Raw genomic sequence first — 18,544 nt, 5'->3', positions numbered from 1 at the left:
CAGATCTAAACATATACACAGACTAAAAGTAAAGGGATGGGAAAAGTTATTTCATGAAAATGAAAAGGAAAAAAAGCTGGGGTAGCAGTACTTATATTGATAAAATAGACTTTAAAAACCAAGGCTGTAGTAAGAGAAAAATGGCATTCCATGATAAAGGGAACAATCCAGCAAGAGGATATAACCCTAGTAAACATTTACACAGCCAACATAGGAGCACCTAAATATGTAAAGCAAATCTTGATGGACATAAAGGGAGAGATCTACAGAAACACAGTCATAGTTGGGGATTTTAACACCCAATTGACTTCAATGGATAGACCTTCCAGTCAAAAAATCAACAAGGGGACAGCGGCCTTAAATGACAGACTAGATCAAATGGATTTAATTGATATCTTCAGAGCATTTCACCCCAACGCAGCAGAATATGCAAACTTTTCAAGTGCACATGGAATGTTTTCTAGGAGAGACCACAACTAGGACACAAAACAAGTCTCAGTAAATTTAAGAAGACTGATATCATATGAAGCATCTTCTCTGACCACAATGCTATGAAACTAGAAATCAATCACAAGAAAAACACTGAAAAACATTTGAAGACATGGAGTTAAATAACATGTTATTAAACAATGAATAAGTCAACAATGACATCAGGGAAGAAATTGAATGATACCTTGAAAGAAATGAAAAGAAGGACACAACAATCCAAAATCTGTGGGACACCAGGAAAGTAATCCTAACAGGGAAATTCATCGCACTAGAGGCCTATCTCCAAACCAAAAAAAAAAAAAAAAAAAGGAAAAAAGAAAAAGCTCAAATAAACAATCTAACTTCACACTTAAAGGAACTTGAAAAAGAAAAACAAAAAAAGCCCAAAGTGAGTAGAAGGAAGGAAATACTAAAGATCAGAGCAGAAATAAACAAAATAGAGTCTAAAAAAAATACAAAATATCAATGGATTCAAGAACTGGTTCTTTGAAAAGATAAACGAGATTGACAAACCTTTAACCACAGTCATCAAGAAAAAAAAGAGAAAAGATCCATATAAATAAAATCAGAAATGAAAGAGGAGAAATAACAACTGGCCCAAAAGAAATACAAAGGATTGTAGGAAAATATTATGAACTATTTGCTAATGAACTGGACAACCTGAACAAAATGGATAAATTCCTAGAAGCACGAAATCTTCCAAAACTAAATCAGGAAGAATCAGAGAATCTGAATAAACAGATTCTCTGTTTAGAGAATAAATACAGAGCCCAGAAATAAACTCACACCTTTATAGTCAATTAATATTCGACAGAAGAAGCAAGCATATACAATGGGCTAAGGTTAGTTTATTCAATAAACAGTGTTGGAAAAATTGGACAGATAGGTGCAGAAAAATGAAACTAGACCACCTTCTTATACCACACAAGGATAAATTCAAAATGGATCAAAAACTTAAGTGTTAGACCAGAAACCATAAAAATCCTTGAAGAAAACATAGGCAGCAAATTCTCAGACATTGCTCGTAGAATATTTTATTGGATTTATCTCCCTAGGCAAGGGAAACAAAAGAAAAAATAAACAATGGGACTACATCAATCTGAAAGGTTTTTACATAGCAAAGGAAATTGATAAAATAAAAAGACAACCCACAGAATGGGAGAACATATTTGTCAATACATCTGATAAGGGGTTAGTATCCAAAATTTATAAAGAACTTACAAAACTCAACAGCAAAAATCAAACAACCCAATTAAAAAATGGGCAAAGGACCCAAACACACACTTCTCCAAAGAGGACATAGAGATAGCCAATAGACATAGGAAAAGATGTTGAACATCACTAATCATCAGAGAAATGTAAATTAGAACTGCAATAAAATATTATCTCACAACTGTCAGAATGGCTATCATCAATAAATCCACAAACAAGTGCTGGCGAGGATGTGGAGAAAGAGGAAAACTTTTGCACTGTTGGTGGGAATGACGATCGGTACAGCCAGTGTGGAAAGCAGTATGGTGATACTTCAAAAAATTAAAAATGGATCTGCTTTTTGATCAGGAAATCCCACCTGTGGGAATATATCCGAAGGAACTCAAAACACTAATTTGAAAAAACATAAATACTCCTATGTTCATTGCAGCGTTATTTACAATTTCCAGGATATGGAAGCAGCACAAGTGTCCATCAGTGGATGAGTGGATAAAATAAATATGGGACATTTACACAATGCAATACTACTTGGCCATAAAAGAAGAAAATTTTATCATTTGCAACAGTATGGATGCACCTGAAGAACATCATGCTAAGTGAAATAAGCATATTAAAGGAAGATAAATACCATATGATATCACTCATATGTGGAAGCTAATGAACAAACTGAACTAACAAGGAAAATGGGGACAGACTCATAGATGGAGAGCAGGATGACAGAAAGTCGGGAGGGAGGTTAGGGGGTGGAGGGAGTGAGCAAACAGGAAAAAGGACTCATGGACATGGACAACAGTGTGGTGATTGCTGAGGGGTGGTATAAGGGGACTAAATGGTAATGGAAAAAATATACAATAAAGATTAAATTTTTTAAAAAGACTGATTAGGTAATAGCTTTGGTTTTCAAACTGAGAAGTTTGAGGCATATTTCAATAACTAAAAAGAAAATAAATGCAGACAATACAGGCCTTTTGTTCAGTAAAAATAATAAATATAAATACCCTTTGGTATTAATTAATACCAATTAATTCAATTCTGGGACACCGGTGCCTATGTTGACATTAAAGTCCCCTTTCTTTTCTGGCTGGGTTAACAGCTCTAAGCCTTTACCACTGCAGTGCCAGAACCATGTGGGGAGAGAAACTTGTAAAAGGGGAACCAATACAGAAGAAAATAAAGCAGAGAGCATGGCGGTAACAGAGCCATTCAGGTCCTAACATGGTTTACCCCCAACCCAGCTATGTCTGATCTATTCTTGATCTTTTTTTCATGAGCCAACAAAGTCCTTTGCTTTACTTATTCCAGGTGGGTTTTCTGTGGCTCACAACAGGAAGGACCTGGAAAAATGTAGAACTTAAATGTTCTAAATTCCAAATTATTTTATTCAGCCTTGATGAAAGTTATAACCAATCTCAAAATTTTAATAGTAGGAATTTCAAGCAAATAAAAAAACTGTTCTGTTTGCACAGTGCTCTGAGGATCAAGTTGCCACCAGAAAGTGGGCTGGAGAAACCTCAATGACACCAGGAACAACACAAATGTTGGTAGGTTGGGTACAGGTACTTTCCAGATTTAAAACGTCTGGTCATCATAAATAGATTTGGGCTTGCTAGAAGTTCTCTTATAGCATCTTGGTTGTTAATGGTTCTACAACCCCTAACTTTGAGACTACATACTTGCTTTATTCATTTGCTGTGAGAAACCAAATTTGAATTCACTTATCAACCTTGTAACTAAACCAGAAACTTAGTTTCATTGATCTTATCACAATAGACTCAGCTGGCATAAAGGACAGAAGAAATCCTCTCAGAGTTAAGAAAAATATTTTTGTTTTTGTATATATTATGCAAGTAGAAACAACGGAAGGAAGTGTACTTTCTTTTTATCTTTTAAAATTTACTTCTTTGGTTTTATCTTTCCATCAAAATATGAACACAGGACTGATTATAATCATCCTAATTTTATAGAAGAGACAAAGTAAGCAGAGAGATAGTAGTAATCCAGTCGTAGAACAGAATACATGGAATGTAACTCTGGTGATTGACAAAAATACCTTTTACAGCCTTATGGGCCCTCACCCAGTTGTTGGTTCCTGAATGTAATTAAAAGTAATAAAGCTAAATATTTTTTAGTTCTGAACTGACTTCTCTGTGTATTTGTCAATCTTGAAGATGTTAGTATATTTTATTATTCCTAGTGGAGTTCATATATTAAATAACCCAAAGTAATTTACATTTTGTATGTAGTTAAACTTCACTGCATTTCCACTGGTGCTAATAAAAAATAGCTGTGGAAGGGATGGTGGGATTATTCGGCATCCACACCTCACTGTTTCTTTGGTATGCCTTATCATCTAAACTATATGGATGTGTGTGTGTGGTTTTGATTTTTTGTTTGATATTATAATTACCAGACATGGTTTTTATATCTTGGAATTACTAGAAAGTTTAGTCTATCCAACTGACCACATTAAATATAATGTTGCAAATAACGTATGCTAATGTGGTGAAGTTGTATTACAGGAATACATTCATGGATGCAATCTCCCAGAAAAATGGTCAGGAAAAAATGGGAGGCTGCTTAATAAGTTACAGTCAGTAAGTTCTACATTAATGAATAGCCCCATAAGAGCTAATACCAGGTAGAGGCTACTCATCTCTATTTCAGTGGTTCTAAAGGTATATTTTTTAAAATTTATGTATTGGTTTTTGAGAGAGGGGAAGGGATGGAGAGAGGGAGAGAAACATCAATGTGAGAGAGAAACATAAATCAGTTGCCTCTCACACGCCCCACAACCAGGACTGAACTGTCAACCCAGGCATGCGCCCTGACCAGGTATCGAACCTACAACCTTTAGGTTTACTGCTGACAACACTCAACCAACTGGGCCACACAGGCCAGAGCTAAAAGTGTTCTTAACCCTGGAGCAACTAGTATTGGTTTACCGATAACTGCTTTAGGGAGCTATGATTTGGGAATTAGAATAGAGTGCTCACAGGGCATGCCTTAAGAACTTGCTGTGGTTGGCTATCTCAGAATGATAGCAGGAGAATGGGGGAGTGGGATGTCTTCAGATGTCCAGTAGGAAGATCACAGGCCCTTCTCTCAAGTGGTAATGATTCCTTGGTGGTGTGGCTTGGTGATGGGCAGCTTAAAAATGCCAGATACAACTTCAGCTTGAAGAAATGCTTCTCAAAGTGCAATCTCTGGTGCACGTGGTGATTCTGCGGCATGAAGAATCTTTGAAAATTTCATTCACTTTGTAATGATGAGGCATTGTTCAAACTCTATCTAGTCTTAGGCCTGATGCAAAATGATGATGATGAGAGTAGTAATGTTGATCATAACTTTGAATGAGGACTTATACTCTGTGCCAGGCATGGTTTTGAACACTTTGTATACATTATATGGCCTCATCCTCACAATAACCCTCTCAAGTAGGTACAATTATTGACTTCATTTTATAGAAGAGAGGATCAAAAATGAGGAACATGACCAAGGTCACAAAGTTAGTGGCCAAGCCAGGGTTTAAATCAAGGTCTAACTCCAAAATACATGTTTTTATTTTATTTTTTTTAAGATTTTACTTATTTATTTTTAGAGAGAGAAGAAGGGAAGGAGAAAGAGAAAGATCAATGTGTGGTTGCCGCTCACACGTCCCCTACTGGGGACCTGGTCTACAACCCAGGCATGTGCCCTGACTGGGAATTGAATCCTCAAGCCTCTGGTTTGCAGGCTGGCACTCAATCCACTGAGCCATACCAGCCAGGGCTGGGTTTTTTTTTTTAATGTGGTAAAATAAATATAAAATTTATTATTTTGACTGTTGGATAGGATAGCAAAATCAAGGCAGGAAGGAGGAGGGAGACATGTCTCACCCACTAACTCAGCAGCCCTGAGCCTGGTCTGATAATATTACCAGGTGTTCCAACATCACAGAAAACACCATGCTAACATGGGAGGAGGGCAGTCCTTGAAATTCTGTGAACCATCTCCACTATCTGGGAGAGAAAGCGTTTTAAACTGTGCATTCATCCTAAGGCCTGGAAGATGGCAGGGGATCCAGAGTGCCAAAGCCCATAAAACAACACTCATTAATTGCCCACCTCTAGTCACTATCTGTTTTACGAGGGAGTCCCTAATGCTTACACAAATGACTTCGGGTAGGTGCCCCAACTTTAATCAACTGCCTCCTCTCACATACCTATTTTACAACAAGATGAACAAAGAGGTTCTGGAGCAAGATAAGGATTTGGGCTAACAGACCCTCACATATACCTAAGTTTGGGTAGTCATGTCCCTCCCGCTCTCTACTCTCCCCAAAAGCTGGTATCACTTTCACCTGCCAATCGATGTGTAACTTCTTCACTCCATCCTGCCAACTATGTAAGTTCTCAAAACAAAGGACTCTCTTGGATCTCTGGCTGCCTGTCCTCAGGCCACCCAACCTCTGGTCACCTGGGCTTGTACTTGCAACCCTGGCCTTTGGCCATCCTTAACTTTCGCTGCCATTACCCTGCTTTGCCTATGCCTTTCACCCCCCACCTAGGAAGACCTAGGCTGCTGTCTTCCATGGGAAATCAACAATAAACCCTGCTTGCACACTAATAGACCTGCTGATCTGTAATTTTTTACTCCATAGGCGAGAATGAGTTTCCGGGAGTTTCTCCCATAACATAAACACTTTAAAGTGTGCAATTCAATGGTATTTAGTACATTCACATTTTGTGTAACCATCATCACGATACAGTTTCTGAAAGTTTTCTTCACCCCAACACACTACCTCATGCCCATTAAGCAGTGACTCCCCATACCCTTCCCTCAGAACCACTGGCAGCCACTGATCTGCTTTCTGCCTCTATGGATTTGCCTATTATGGACATTTCATATAAATGACATCATATAATATCCATGTCTGGCTTCTTTCACTTAGCATAATGGTTTCAAGATTCAACCATGTTGTAGCAGGCATCAGTAATTTGATTCCTTTTTACTGCCAAATATTTATCCATTGTATCACATTTTGTTTATGTGTTCATCAGTTGATGTACATTTGGGTTGTTTCCATCTTTTGGCTATTGTGAATAGTGCTGCTATAAGCATTCAGGTGTGAGTTTTTGTTTGACTACCTGCTCTCAACTCTTTAGGTAAAAAAATTACAGCCTTTTAATCATAAACCTATGCTGACTAAGAAGGAGATGACCAACAAATCTCAAAATCTTCAGACATTCAACAAATTTTGAGAATCTACTGTACAACCACATAGAAAGCTAAGCACTGGGAGTATAAATTGCAATGAAAAGGTCAGACCTCATCCATTTCCTCCTGAGGAATGACAAAAAATTAAATAAGTGAGTAAAACACAGACCTGGCAACAGTTAGGATTAAGGGTTCCTTTTCCATTTGCTATTAAAGGAAAAGTAAAAAAGGGTAATGATGCACATGAGCCAGATGCTCTAACAGGATTCTTCCGGATGCAGGAAACAAGTACAACTAAGAGTAGCTTAGTCCTCACGGTGTGGCTGGGTGGATTGAGTGCCAGCCTGCAAATCAAAGGGTTGCTGGGTCGATTCCCAGTCTAGGGCACATGCCTGGGTTGCAGGCCAGCTCCCCAGTAGGAGGTGCTCAACAGGCAACCACACATTGATGTTTCTCTCCCTCTCTCCTTCTCTTCCCCCCTCTAAAAATAAATAAATAAAATCTTTAAAAAGTAAAATAAAATTTAAAAAATAGTAGCTTAAACAATAATGGCATTTATCATCTTATTTAATAATAAATCTGAGTAGGAAGGTTCCTGAGCAGGGTAAGTCAGCAGCTCAACATCAGGAACTAGGTTTTCTCCATGCCTCTGCTCTGCCATCGTCATAGTCACAATAGGGAATGATAACTCAAGGCATCATGTACTCTTCTCAAAGAAGAGAAGTGGGAAGATGGCAGATGCCTTCCAAATCCCTTTTTAGGTATAAGAAAAATGCTCCCAAATATCCTCCAGAGTACTTCCCCTTGGGTCTATTCTGCCAGATTTGCATCACAAGCCTATTCCTACACTAATCATTAGCAAGGGAATGGAAGTACAATACATGATTTAAGATTAATCAACTTTGAGGCTGAAAGAGGGCCCAACTTCCCCTGGGACATACAGCCACCTACACCCTAACAAAATACAGGTAAGAGGGAAAAAAGAGCTGTAGGATGGGCAGCCAAGAGTGTCTGCCCTGGGGCCTAGGCAAGAGTTCCTGGAAGAAGTCCAGTTCTTGGTGTTCTCTGACCTACAGGCCTCAACTGAATGTCTCAAAAGAAAAACAAACTTAACCCCAAACCTCAATATGTCCAAGACTGAACTTATGATCCTCATCAAAGTGTTCTCTTCCAGTGCTCTAATTCATTGTGAATAGCATCACCATCCCAGCTGTACCAGAGAGAAAAACAGAAGTCATCATACCCCGCTCTTTCTCCTCCTCATCTAGTGTATCACCAAGACTTGTTGATAAAACTTGGAAAATAGCTCTTGAATCTACTACTCTCTTTACCTCCACTGCCATCATTCTAGTCCAAGTCACTATCATCAGTTCTTTCCTGGAGCTCAGCAACAATCTTCTGCTTAGTTGAACTCCCTCCAAGTCCTTCAAGTTGCAGCCAGAGTAGCCTTTTCAAGCATATGCTCATGTTTAAAATTTGCTACCTAGTACTCCTAGAATAAAGACCAAATAAAGCCCTCCCCCGACTCTTTGCAACCCTGGTCACAGGTCTTTTTTGAGCTTGTGAATGGGCTGTGCTCACCCCACCTTAAGATTTCTGCACTTACCATTGCTTCCGTTCATTGCCATCCTTCAGATCTCCGCTTAATCAGCACTTCCCAGGGAAAGCTTCAGAGTCCTTTGCTATCTCATAGAGAGGTCTGTGCCTTTCCTTAGGGACATTTTTTCTGTCTCTGTTCTACAACTTCCATGAAAACACGGAGCTTGTATCTCCTACAACATAATGCCTGGCACATAGTAAGTGTTCAATATATAGTTGCTCAATGGCTAAATGAATACATAAGCTACAGAGAAGAGTAGCCAATAACGAACGTGAACTCAGTACCAAAGAGAACATAAATAAGGGCCGGGACCCACCCACACAAGCTGACCTGCAAGGACTACAAAACTTGGAGCCCCTCCCAGTAGCTCCGCCTCTTGGGCTTGGCCCCTCCTTGTGAGTCGAGGGGCGGGGCATAAGAGTGCCAGACGCGACAGCAGCCGGCCTCTGATTGGACTTCCAGGGTGCCCGCTAGGAAAAGGGGCGTATCCGCACGCTCTGATTGGCTCTCTGGAGGCGGCTGGGTAAGGAGCAGTGGCAGCGCGGGGCTGACGCGGGGAGAGGGGACCCGGCGGGCACGGCAGCAGCGGCGTGCGTGATGGGCCCTTGCCACCAGCTTCGCTGAGACTCGCTCGCGTGGGCTGCTCTCGGCCGGCCCGCAGTGGCCGCGGCGGCATGAAGGGCGTTCTGGGGAGCCCCGTGGCCGCGGCCGCCGCAGGCGCCGCGATGCAAGAGAGTTTCGGCTGCGTGATAGCCAACCGCTTCCACCAACTGCTGGACGATGAGTCGGACCCGTTCGACATCCTGCGCGAGGCCGAGCGCAGACGCCAGCAGCAGCTGCAGCGCAAGAGGCGGGACGAGGTGGCGGCGGCCGGGGCCGGCAACCGCGGTGGCAGGAGCCCGGCAGGGGCCTCGGGTCACAGACCCGGCGCGGGCGGCGGCCGACGGGAGTCCCAGAAGGAACGTAAAGGCCTCCCGTCTCCCGGCGCGCAGCAGCTAGACATCCCCGGAGGTGGCCCGCAGACACCTGGTACGCGTGCGGCGGCGGGTACCTGGGTGCCTCCGAGTGGGCAGGAGGGGGAGGGGAATGGGGTCACGGAGGTCACCGTTCTAAAGCTGCCCCAGTAGCCCCAGTATGAGACTGGTTACTAGAACCTGTTCCAAAAAGGGGAGGGGGCTTTGGGAATAGTTGGGTTGAGCTGAGGGTCCTTGTGGCGGAAGAAGGTTGGAAAAGAGGACGGGCGCAGGGTGGGTGTCATACCCCTTACGACCTTTCCCAGTCTCTTCTGTGGGCAGGGCCTGCAGGTTTGGAGTAGGGGGTCTCAAAACCATGGAACTAAGCCTTCACAAGTTGGGCAAAGTTAAGGGATACTGCTGGGGTGGTGTGTGGGATAAAAACTAGGGTCGCTACTCCGGGGCTCACCAGTCTAGAGCTAGTAGGGACCTTCTCCATCCTCTGCAAGATCCAGGTCGGGAAGCAAAAAGAGAGGTGTACTGGGAGGGGAGCCCCACTTTAGGGAGGCTGGGTGCACCCACCCCCTGGCGGTGGTGGCGAAAGCTCAGGGTGTGGGAAGAATCGCTGGAGTGAGATGTGCGGGCCTCTGTGATGGAGTGAAGGCCTGGGTGACCGCTGGGGTGGGATGTGACGTCGGCGCGAGCGGAATGTGGAGGGGTGGACGCGGGGTTCCCAGAGCCTTTAACCCTTCCCTTTAACGTAGTTTCCAGTATTGAGCCGGCGTTATTTTTCAGTACCGCTTGTGGCGTTGGTGGGATGTGTGACTTGTCATTAACTCAGGCTGTTTTCTTTAACCTCTCAATAGGATATTCAAAGTTCCCCACCCCCTTGTTTAGTCGGAGTGGCTGGGCAGAGCTTGGTGTACTACTATTTGCATATAGGGAGGGAGGGTGCTTCAGAGTTCGTTTCTCACCTGAACTGCATCAGTGCTATCTATAGTCATCAAGACTCCACCTGTGTTTACTTTTTTCCTAAAACGAGGCAGCAGTCGTAAGGTTTGCCTAAGAGTGTTCAGATTAAGATGTGTAGCTCCATCACTGCAGCCAGTGTTTGGCAGTGTATTCAATATTCAGTTCAGCTTTACTGGCTAGTTCCTGGCTTGATAAAAATTGTGCATCCCACAATTTGGCAGTTACCAGTCATGGGGATGTAAAGTACAGCATAGGGAATGTAGTCAGTAATGATGTATAACTGTATGGTGCCAAGTGGGTAGTAAAGTTATGGGAGAGATCACTTCCTAAGTTACATAAATGTCTCACCTCCATGAACCTAAAATAATACTGAATGTCAGTTGTAATTGAAAAATTTTAAAAATTAACTGTGCATTCCAACCCCAAGAAAACAGATGTTTTAAGTACTGGGGCTTTGACTCCTGCACCTAGGTAATGTTTACCGTTATGTTTGAAAGTACAGTCCAGCGATATCACTTGAGAATAAGAAAAGTCACCATATATAATACAGATGTTGAAAATTATTTAAAATGCCATCTCAAGATGCCTTCATAGGCCATAAGTTTATAAGCATATTTAAACAGTGAGTGAGACTTGAGGTATGATGTACATTTTGTATTATGTTTTATTTTTCTCTTAAATTTATTTAAATATAGTAATAAAAGAATAGAGAAAGGCTAAGCTTTTCCTTTCCCTTTATTTTTTAACAAATGAAAATATATTTTATCCTTGAGAATAGTGTGAAACTGCAGTTAGTGCTAACATCACTTTGTAACCTTTGTAAAATTAAAAATGTCATGCATTTTTGTTATAAAGATTTTAAGCAAGATAGAATTGTATGAAGTAAAGTGAAATCTCTTATTTTACCTACCGTAAACACCTTGTATATATAGACATAAATGCACAAAGCTATTTTTTATTCTAAATTTAAATGATGTAAACTGGATTATAGTTTGCTTCTCTCACTTAGCATTGCAATCTATTATATCGATAGCCTTTTTTTCTGTCAATTGTTCAGGAGCCAAGTGATCTGGCTTTTGATATCTGTATTAAAGATCTTTAGTTACTTTTGTAGTTAGAATGAAAATTTTGTCATTTTCAAGTTTGTGTTATTTCAGGAGCAACAGCTGATTCATTTCTATTTACTTGATTGCTGTACTAAACTTATCTGTAATGAGTGTTAGAGAGATGTTCTCTCAAGGTTTTGCAGCCCTAATTGATATGGACTGTACTTTTCTAACACTCAAAAATTTTAATGTAGTTAGAATATTGTGAGCGAATGCTTAGTGTTGTCAAGAAATAGTCAAAACAGGTTTGACAGATAATGGAAGCATTTATTAATCTGAAAAGAATGTGGAAATCATGAGAGTTTCCCATGGAGGTTTTTAATGTCCTTCATTATTTAACAATATACAGTTGACCCTTGAATAACACGGGTTTGAACTTCTCAGGTTTACTTATACGTGGATTTTTCAGTTGACCCAAATTCAAGGGTCAACTGTACCTTGACCCTTGTGTGAGCCTTGCTCAGTAAATTCTTTCTTGAAGTTCTCAAAGGCTTTTTCATCTTTACTTTTCTTAGCTTTTCAGAACTATTGTTTTTGAGTCAAAGGTCAACTTTATTTTGTAGGAAATCTCATTGCAAATTGTATTGTATTCTGTCCTTTCGTGGGCTTGGCTTTAGATCAGTGAACAACTGCGTGTGCCAGCCTTTTATTGGAAAGGGCTGTGGAAATTCATCTCTTGGGTTCTCCACTTGGAGCTGCTGATCCAGCACAGAAAAACAAACGAGGTTCAGTTGCAATCTTAATCTCTTAGCACTAAATTGTGGGAAAACAATTGTACCCCTCTTATCTGTTTTTTGTGTTTTGGAGAGAGAATGAAAAATGTGCAGGGTATTGATAATTATTCTAATAAGTAGCCAGTCATGTTGAATTGTGTTCAGTTTATACCCTGAAACTTTGGGAGAAGTTTTATTGTGAAGTATGCAGTAAATGTCATTTTAAGTTTTGAATGGTGAATTCCAAATTTACCTGAAACAACTCAAAAATAACCTTGAGGAAGGAGAAAGTGGTATATGCTCCTAAGTAATTCTGTAACTGAGTGTAGATATTAAGATTTTTTAAAAATATTACAGGTTATAAATAGGAAATTTGAAGCTGTATTAAAATAACTTTTACTTTGAGAGAAAAGTGTTGAAAGGTATTACTACTGTTGACATGTTTGCTTATGACTGTTTTGTGATGGTCTATCATCATTTTTAACTTGTTAGATAATTAATTTTCATAATTCTTTCTATCTTACATTTCAAATGCCTCTCCCAAGTCCTATCTCCGTTAGAAAGTATATACCCTTGTATCTGGCCTGGAGTATTCCTGGGCCACTGGGCACGAGTGCCAGTCTCTGTTTTGTTTCTGCAGCAAAAGCATAATGCTCTGTAACATTTCCTCATGTTCTAGACATGTCACAAGCTTGGATTGTGACTTCAATACAGATGTTACCCGGATTTAAGCATTTCTAGGTTATGGGACATTAACTTGAGGTTGAACTTCGATCTGTTATACAACTTTTCACATTTGAAAAAATACTTTATTTAACTAACATTTAATAAATTGTAGAATTTCATGTTAGTGGTATCACACATGATTTTTGCTTTACAATGAGATCAGTAAAGTATTGGAACTAAGTTAATACATGTGCCCAGTTTATAAAATTCAGATAGAAAATATTAAGTGGGAAAATGGAAAAATATGTATACATATTGGGTTGGACAAAAAGTCCATATAATTTATTCCATAAAATAAAAGACATTTTTCATTTTCACCAATAACATTATTGATTTGGATATTTTGAGTATGTCAGCTATCTCCCACGTGATATAATTGATTGTTCTCAAATAGTGTCTCAATTTGATTGCTATCAACTTCAACTGGTCTACCCAACCATGGAGCATCGTCCAGGAAGAAATCTCGAGCATGAAGCTTCGCAAACCACTTTTTACATGCTCTGTCAGTCACAGCACCTTTTCTATATACTGTACAAATCTATTTTTCTGTTTCAGTTGTATTTTTATCTTTCTTGAAATAATATAGCATACCGTACTGAAAATGTTGCGTATTTTCTTCCATTTTCAGCCTTAAAAGGGCTATCCAAAAATTCACCAGTATTTTTAAATGCATGCTAATATGACAGCTGTCATAATACAGTCTAACAAAATTGTTTTGAATGAAGTTAAAGACAACTAAGCGCTACTAGAGGCATCTTACAGAAAAAGCCAAATGAACTTTTTGCCCAACCCAATATATTCCTTAAGAATCATGTTTGTCTAAGTAGGAATGGAAACCAGCAATTTAAAAAATACTCATTAATTCAAATGCATTTAATATTTTTATAGTCATATAACCAATTGAAGGGTAATTTATAGAAAAATTAAAGTACTGTAATAAACATTGAGATGGGGACTTTTTAAATATACGGAGAAAAGATAAACATTTTTGGAAGATGATTTAAGTATTGGAAAAAGTTCTTACGTATCAGACATCTGTGTAACATTTTTAAAGCATTGAACTGGAGGGGCAGGGAGTAAAGTAAGGTGAGAGGAGAGAGGGAAGGACTGGAATGGTCGTCCCCGTCCCAGGTGAGTGCCGGTTCCGTGGATGAGAGATGTCTCTTTGGGTGCTTACTGGCCTTTGTATGATTTGGCAGTGCAACTTTGGCCTCATATTTGAGAAGTATGATCATAAATGCATAAATACCATCAAATAGCAGGAAAATCTTTTTCTAAATAAAAAAGATGGTAGTGGTACAAGCTATGTTTAAAACCAAAAGCCTTAGTAGCTGATGCTAAACCATAGTTGGGGCTCTAAAAATACAATTTAAAGTACAGGGTTTTTATCCTAAAATTTTCTGGATGTAGTTTAGCTACCGTGTTTCGATGAAGCTGCTTTTGTGAAATGTAGTTGGTTTAGCAATTATATCCGTAGCTGTTACAGAGCCATTGTGAGATACCTGTCGTTACAGGTTAGTTGGTGTAGTTTGTTTACCTTAACCATACTTTCTACAACGTAAGGGAAAGCATGTAATTCAATAGTAACTTAAGACATTTGTATAACTTAAAACTTTTATTGAAAAGTAGTTGATGCTGGGCTATAGTAATATCAACTTTTCTTCTCTAAACTTTTCCAAATTTCCCGATTTTCCCATGTCGTTGATTTCTAGCAAAGTGAAATGTAAAAGTACCTGCAAATAATGTGCTGGCATAGACTTTGTGTGCCAGCTCTCCCCTTTGATTTTTTCCTGGCAGGCCATAAGCGAACTCCCAGAAGAGGGGAGCAGCAAGGATGGAGTGATAGCCGGGGCACAGAGGTGACGCTGGATAGAGCAGAGCGGAGATCCTACAGAAACTGTCAGCCCTGCGAGACTGAGAGGCAGGCGGACTCTACACCTGAGAAGTTTACAGATGAAAAGTATGTACTGCAGACGGGTCTTGGCCGGGAGGGTTGAGAACCAGAATGGCTTTCAGCGAATGACTAGCCTTTGTGACCTTTTCGTGGTGCTGGTCCTGGGTATTTTTTGTCAATTTAAGTAACAAATCATATTTCCTTAGGTGCCATGTGAAGGATCTTCCATATATCTCTTAAATGATCTGAAGTCTTGGTTCAGGCAATGATTTCACGATGAATCCAAAAGTACTCATTAAAAAAACTGCACAGGAGTATGTTCAAGCGGTTAAATTTTCTCCTGAAGTGTAGGCTAGGGATATAACTATGGTTTTGATTTAGCATTATTAATGTAGATCACTGATGAATTTAAACAAGTTGCTAGCCCCATAGTCAGGCCCATAGGCTCTCATGATGGAATTTGAAGAAGAGCTCACGAAGTGTAACACGAGTTGCTGGCTCCCGTACTGCTTTGGCAAGTGCTCTGACCCAGAAGATGGTCTTGGGCTGGGGCCGTCTGACACCACGCCTGAGTGACGTGGCGTCGTGCAGAGCATCTGCCCACCTGTACACAGTAGTAGCAGTTCTTTGTGTCTCATGCTTGGCACTAACAGGAGGGATGCTTGCTGCCTGAAGTTCTTGTTTAATTATTAAATCCACATAGTGCTGAGTTTAGATTAAACCGAAACAACTTATGAATCACATCTGAAGGAAAATAAAGTAAAAAAAGGCTTAAGGTACCTTGATTGAATAGCTCATTTGGTTGGGGCATCGTCCCATATGCCAAAGGGTTGCTGGTTCGATCCCCGGTCAGGGCACGTACCTAGGTTGTGGTTCGATCGCTGGTTAGGGTACGAACGGGAGGCAACCGATCAATATTTTTCCTCTTTCTCTCCCTTCCTCTCTTTCTAAAATCAGTGGACATATCCTCAGGGAGAGGATTAAAAAAAACAACACACATTTAAAAAAAGGCTTAAGGAAACTAGAGTAGTGTATAGTGTAATTTCCAGGGAGCCTTTATTCCCAAGTCTCTCAACTTCTTGACTGCTAACCCCATTTAGGATCCTGGCTACAAGTTATAACCAAAGAATATGGCTTTGTAAAACTATAAGCTCAGTGTGAGAGGGCTGAGCAGCTGGTGCCTTCTACAGATCTGCTCCCTAGCAAGCTGCACACTCAAAACATCAAGGCACGGTGCATCAGCCAGCCCATTGGAGGTGAGGGTTAGAGAAAGGCTCAGTTCTGCCTTTTTGGTGATTACTTCATACCTGCTGCGTCACGGCCACAGCCTGCGTGCTTACACAAAGCCTCTGGGTCAGAGCTGCTTATTTTTTAGGAAGCATTTGCGTGTTTTTTTCCTCACTTCAGGAATGTATTTTGTGGAAATAAGAAAATTACAGCTCAAAAGCACAAGCCCATATTTCCAGTTATTTTTTGAGTTGCAACATTATGAGTCTTTAAAAAGGATAAGATAGGTCTTTATGTTAACATGAAAAGATCCCCATTAAGTGAAATCATACATGTATGTAAGACTAGGGATTGGGTGGGATATGGGATGTGGAGGCATTTTTTATTTTTTCTTTAAAAATGATTTCAGATTTACAAAAAGTTACAAGAATTATGCAGAGAATTTCCACACACCCTCATCCAGGTTCCCCAAATGTTAACATTTTACCACTTTTGCGTTATTATACCATTCTCTCTCCTTTCTCTCTCAGCCTCTCCCCACACACATTCTCTCTTCCTCTCTCTCACATATACTTTTTTTCTTTGTCATTTGAGATGAGAGTAAGCTGCAGAAATGTCCCTTTATCCCTAAATGCTTTAAATGTATTTCCTAAAAACATGGTACAATTATCAAATTTATTAACATCAATACAATTCTATTTAATTCTCTAAATTACATCGTCTACAGACTATTCCGATTTCACCAGTTGTCCTAGTAATGTCCTTGTAGCAAAAGAAAAAAACAGTCCGGTTCAGGGTCCAGTCGAGGAATGTGCATTGCATTAGGTCTTCTTTAACTGGGAGCAGCTCCACAGTCGTCCCTTATCTTTCATGAATTGGACGTTTCTTTTTCTTTTCTTTTTTTTTTTGAAGAGTAGAGGCCAGTTGTATAGAATAGCCCAGAATTGAGTTTGTCTGGTGTCTCCTCATGGAGCAACCCTATGCATTTTGGCAGGAATACCACAGAAGTGATGTCCCGTGTCCTCACTGTATCACATTAGGAATATGTAGGAATTTTTACTTTCAAGGAAATTTGAATTTTTTTGATAAGTCATATGTCATCAGAAAAGATACTTTCCTTAGTTTCTTTAAAAGTACTTTTCTGTAATAAAGGTCCATAAGATCTTTAATAAAAGCAATTTATAGTCTCTTCAGACAATTTGGAAAACATGTAAAATTATATACAAAAAACCACCTATCTTACCATCTGAGATGATTACTCTTAACACTTGGCCTATTTTCTTCCTTTTTTTAAATTTTAACACATAGATATATATTGGGTTGGCCAAAAAGTTCCTTTAGTTTTTTCTGTATGATGGCTGTAGGAGCGCTTAGTTGTCTCTAACTTCATTCGAAACAATTTTGTTAGACTGTATTGGGACAGCTGTCCTATCACTGTTCATTAAGAAAAAACTTAATCAAAATTGGTGAATTTTTATGCAGCCATTTTAATATTGAAGATAGAAGAAAATGCATAACATTTGAGCATATACTTTATTTTTTCACAAAAGGTAAAATGCAACTGAAATGCAAAAAAGAAAAACGATTTGTGCACGTGTACGGAGAAGGTGCTGTGAGTGATCAAATGTGTCAAAAATGGTTTGCAGAGTTTCTTGGTACTATTGACATCTTGGCCAAACAATTCTTTGCTGTGGGGCTGTCTGAGGCATTAGAAGATGTTTAGCAGCACCCCTGGCCTCTACCCACTAGAAGCCAATAGCGGGAGACAGCCGACATACTCAAAATATCCAAATCAATAAAGTTACTGGTAAAAATGAAAATGTCTTTCACTTAACAGAAAAAACTAAATGAACTTATTTGCTGACCCAATGCTTAGAGCTTAAGATGATAATGCATATACATTAAGTACTTTATATTCTTTTCCATTTGACATGGCGGAAATCTTTTCCATGTCATTAACAATGTTTGGTAAGCATTTTATTATCACCTGTTATTTCTGTGAATTATAATGTAATCATTTCCTTAGTGTTAGACCTTCACTCAGATTCTGGTTGTTTGCTTGATAAGTAATTCCCATTGAGCAGCTTTTTATATATGTAGGGCCTTTCCTAGATGGAGTTCTTCTGGAAGTAGGAGTCCTAGTTAGGGGCATAAAGCAGTCATTCTCATGGATCCCAATGTGGGCCCCAGATGTGCTTCAGTGCAGGTTGGATGGATACATGAAGTGTAAAAATAAACAAAAATTGTGTATCGATACATAGTGATAAATCACTGTCCTAGTAACCTATCAATTTACTCTGTCACTAATGATCTATAAAAGCAGTTCTCAGCACTTTTTCCAGATGTAAATATAATAAGTTAATGTTTGATCTTTGCTTATTTGATAGTGAAGATGGTTATCACCTTCCATTCCTGTAACACCTATACATGTTTATTGGACAGAATTATAGAATCTT

General features: G+C 39.6%; 1 protein-coding gene across 2 annotated transcripts in view; it reads left to right on the top strand.

Annotated features, from left to right (window-relative positions):
* Nucleotides 1–9,022: 9,022 nt before the first annotated feature.
* The window catches only part of HABP4 (hyaluronan binding protein 4), a 39,463-nt gene continuing 29,941 nt past the window's right edge, over nt 9,023–18,544 (top strand). The window contains exons 1-2 of one of the 2 annotated variants that reach the window (XM_053925121.2): nt 9,023–9,526; nt 14,765–14,927. In XM_053925121.2, coding sequence (XP_053781096.1) covers nt 9,172–9,526; nt 14,765–14,927 — 518 coding nt within the window. In that variant the 5' untranslated portion in view covers nt 9,023–9,171. The remainder of the gene's footprint in view (nt 9,527–14,764; nt 14,928–18,544) is intronic. The other variant, XM_024558301.4, reaches the window with a different exon arrangement.

Source organism: Desmodus rotundus, chromosome 1 (assembly GCF_022682495.2).
Source record: "Desmodus rotundus isolate HL8 chromosome 1, HLdesRot8A.1, whole genome shotgun sequence".
In the NCBI taxonomy this organism is placed as follows: domain Eukaryota; kingdom Metazoa; phylum Chordata; class Mammalia; order Chiroptera; family Phyllostomidae; genus Desmodus; species Desmodus rotundus.
This window is presented reverse-complemented; position numbering and strand designations above follow the sequence as displayed.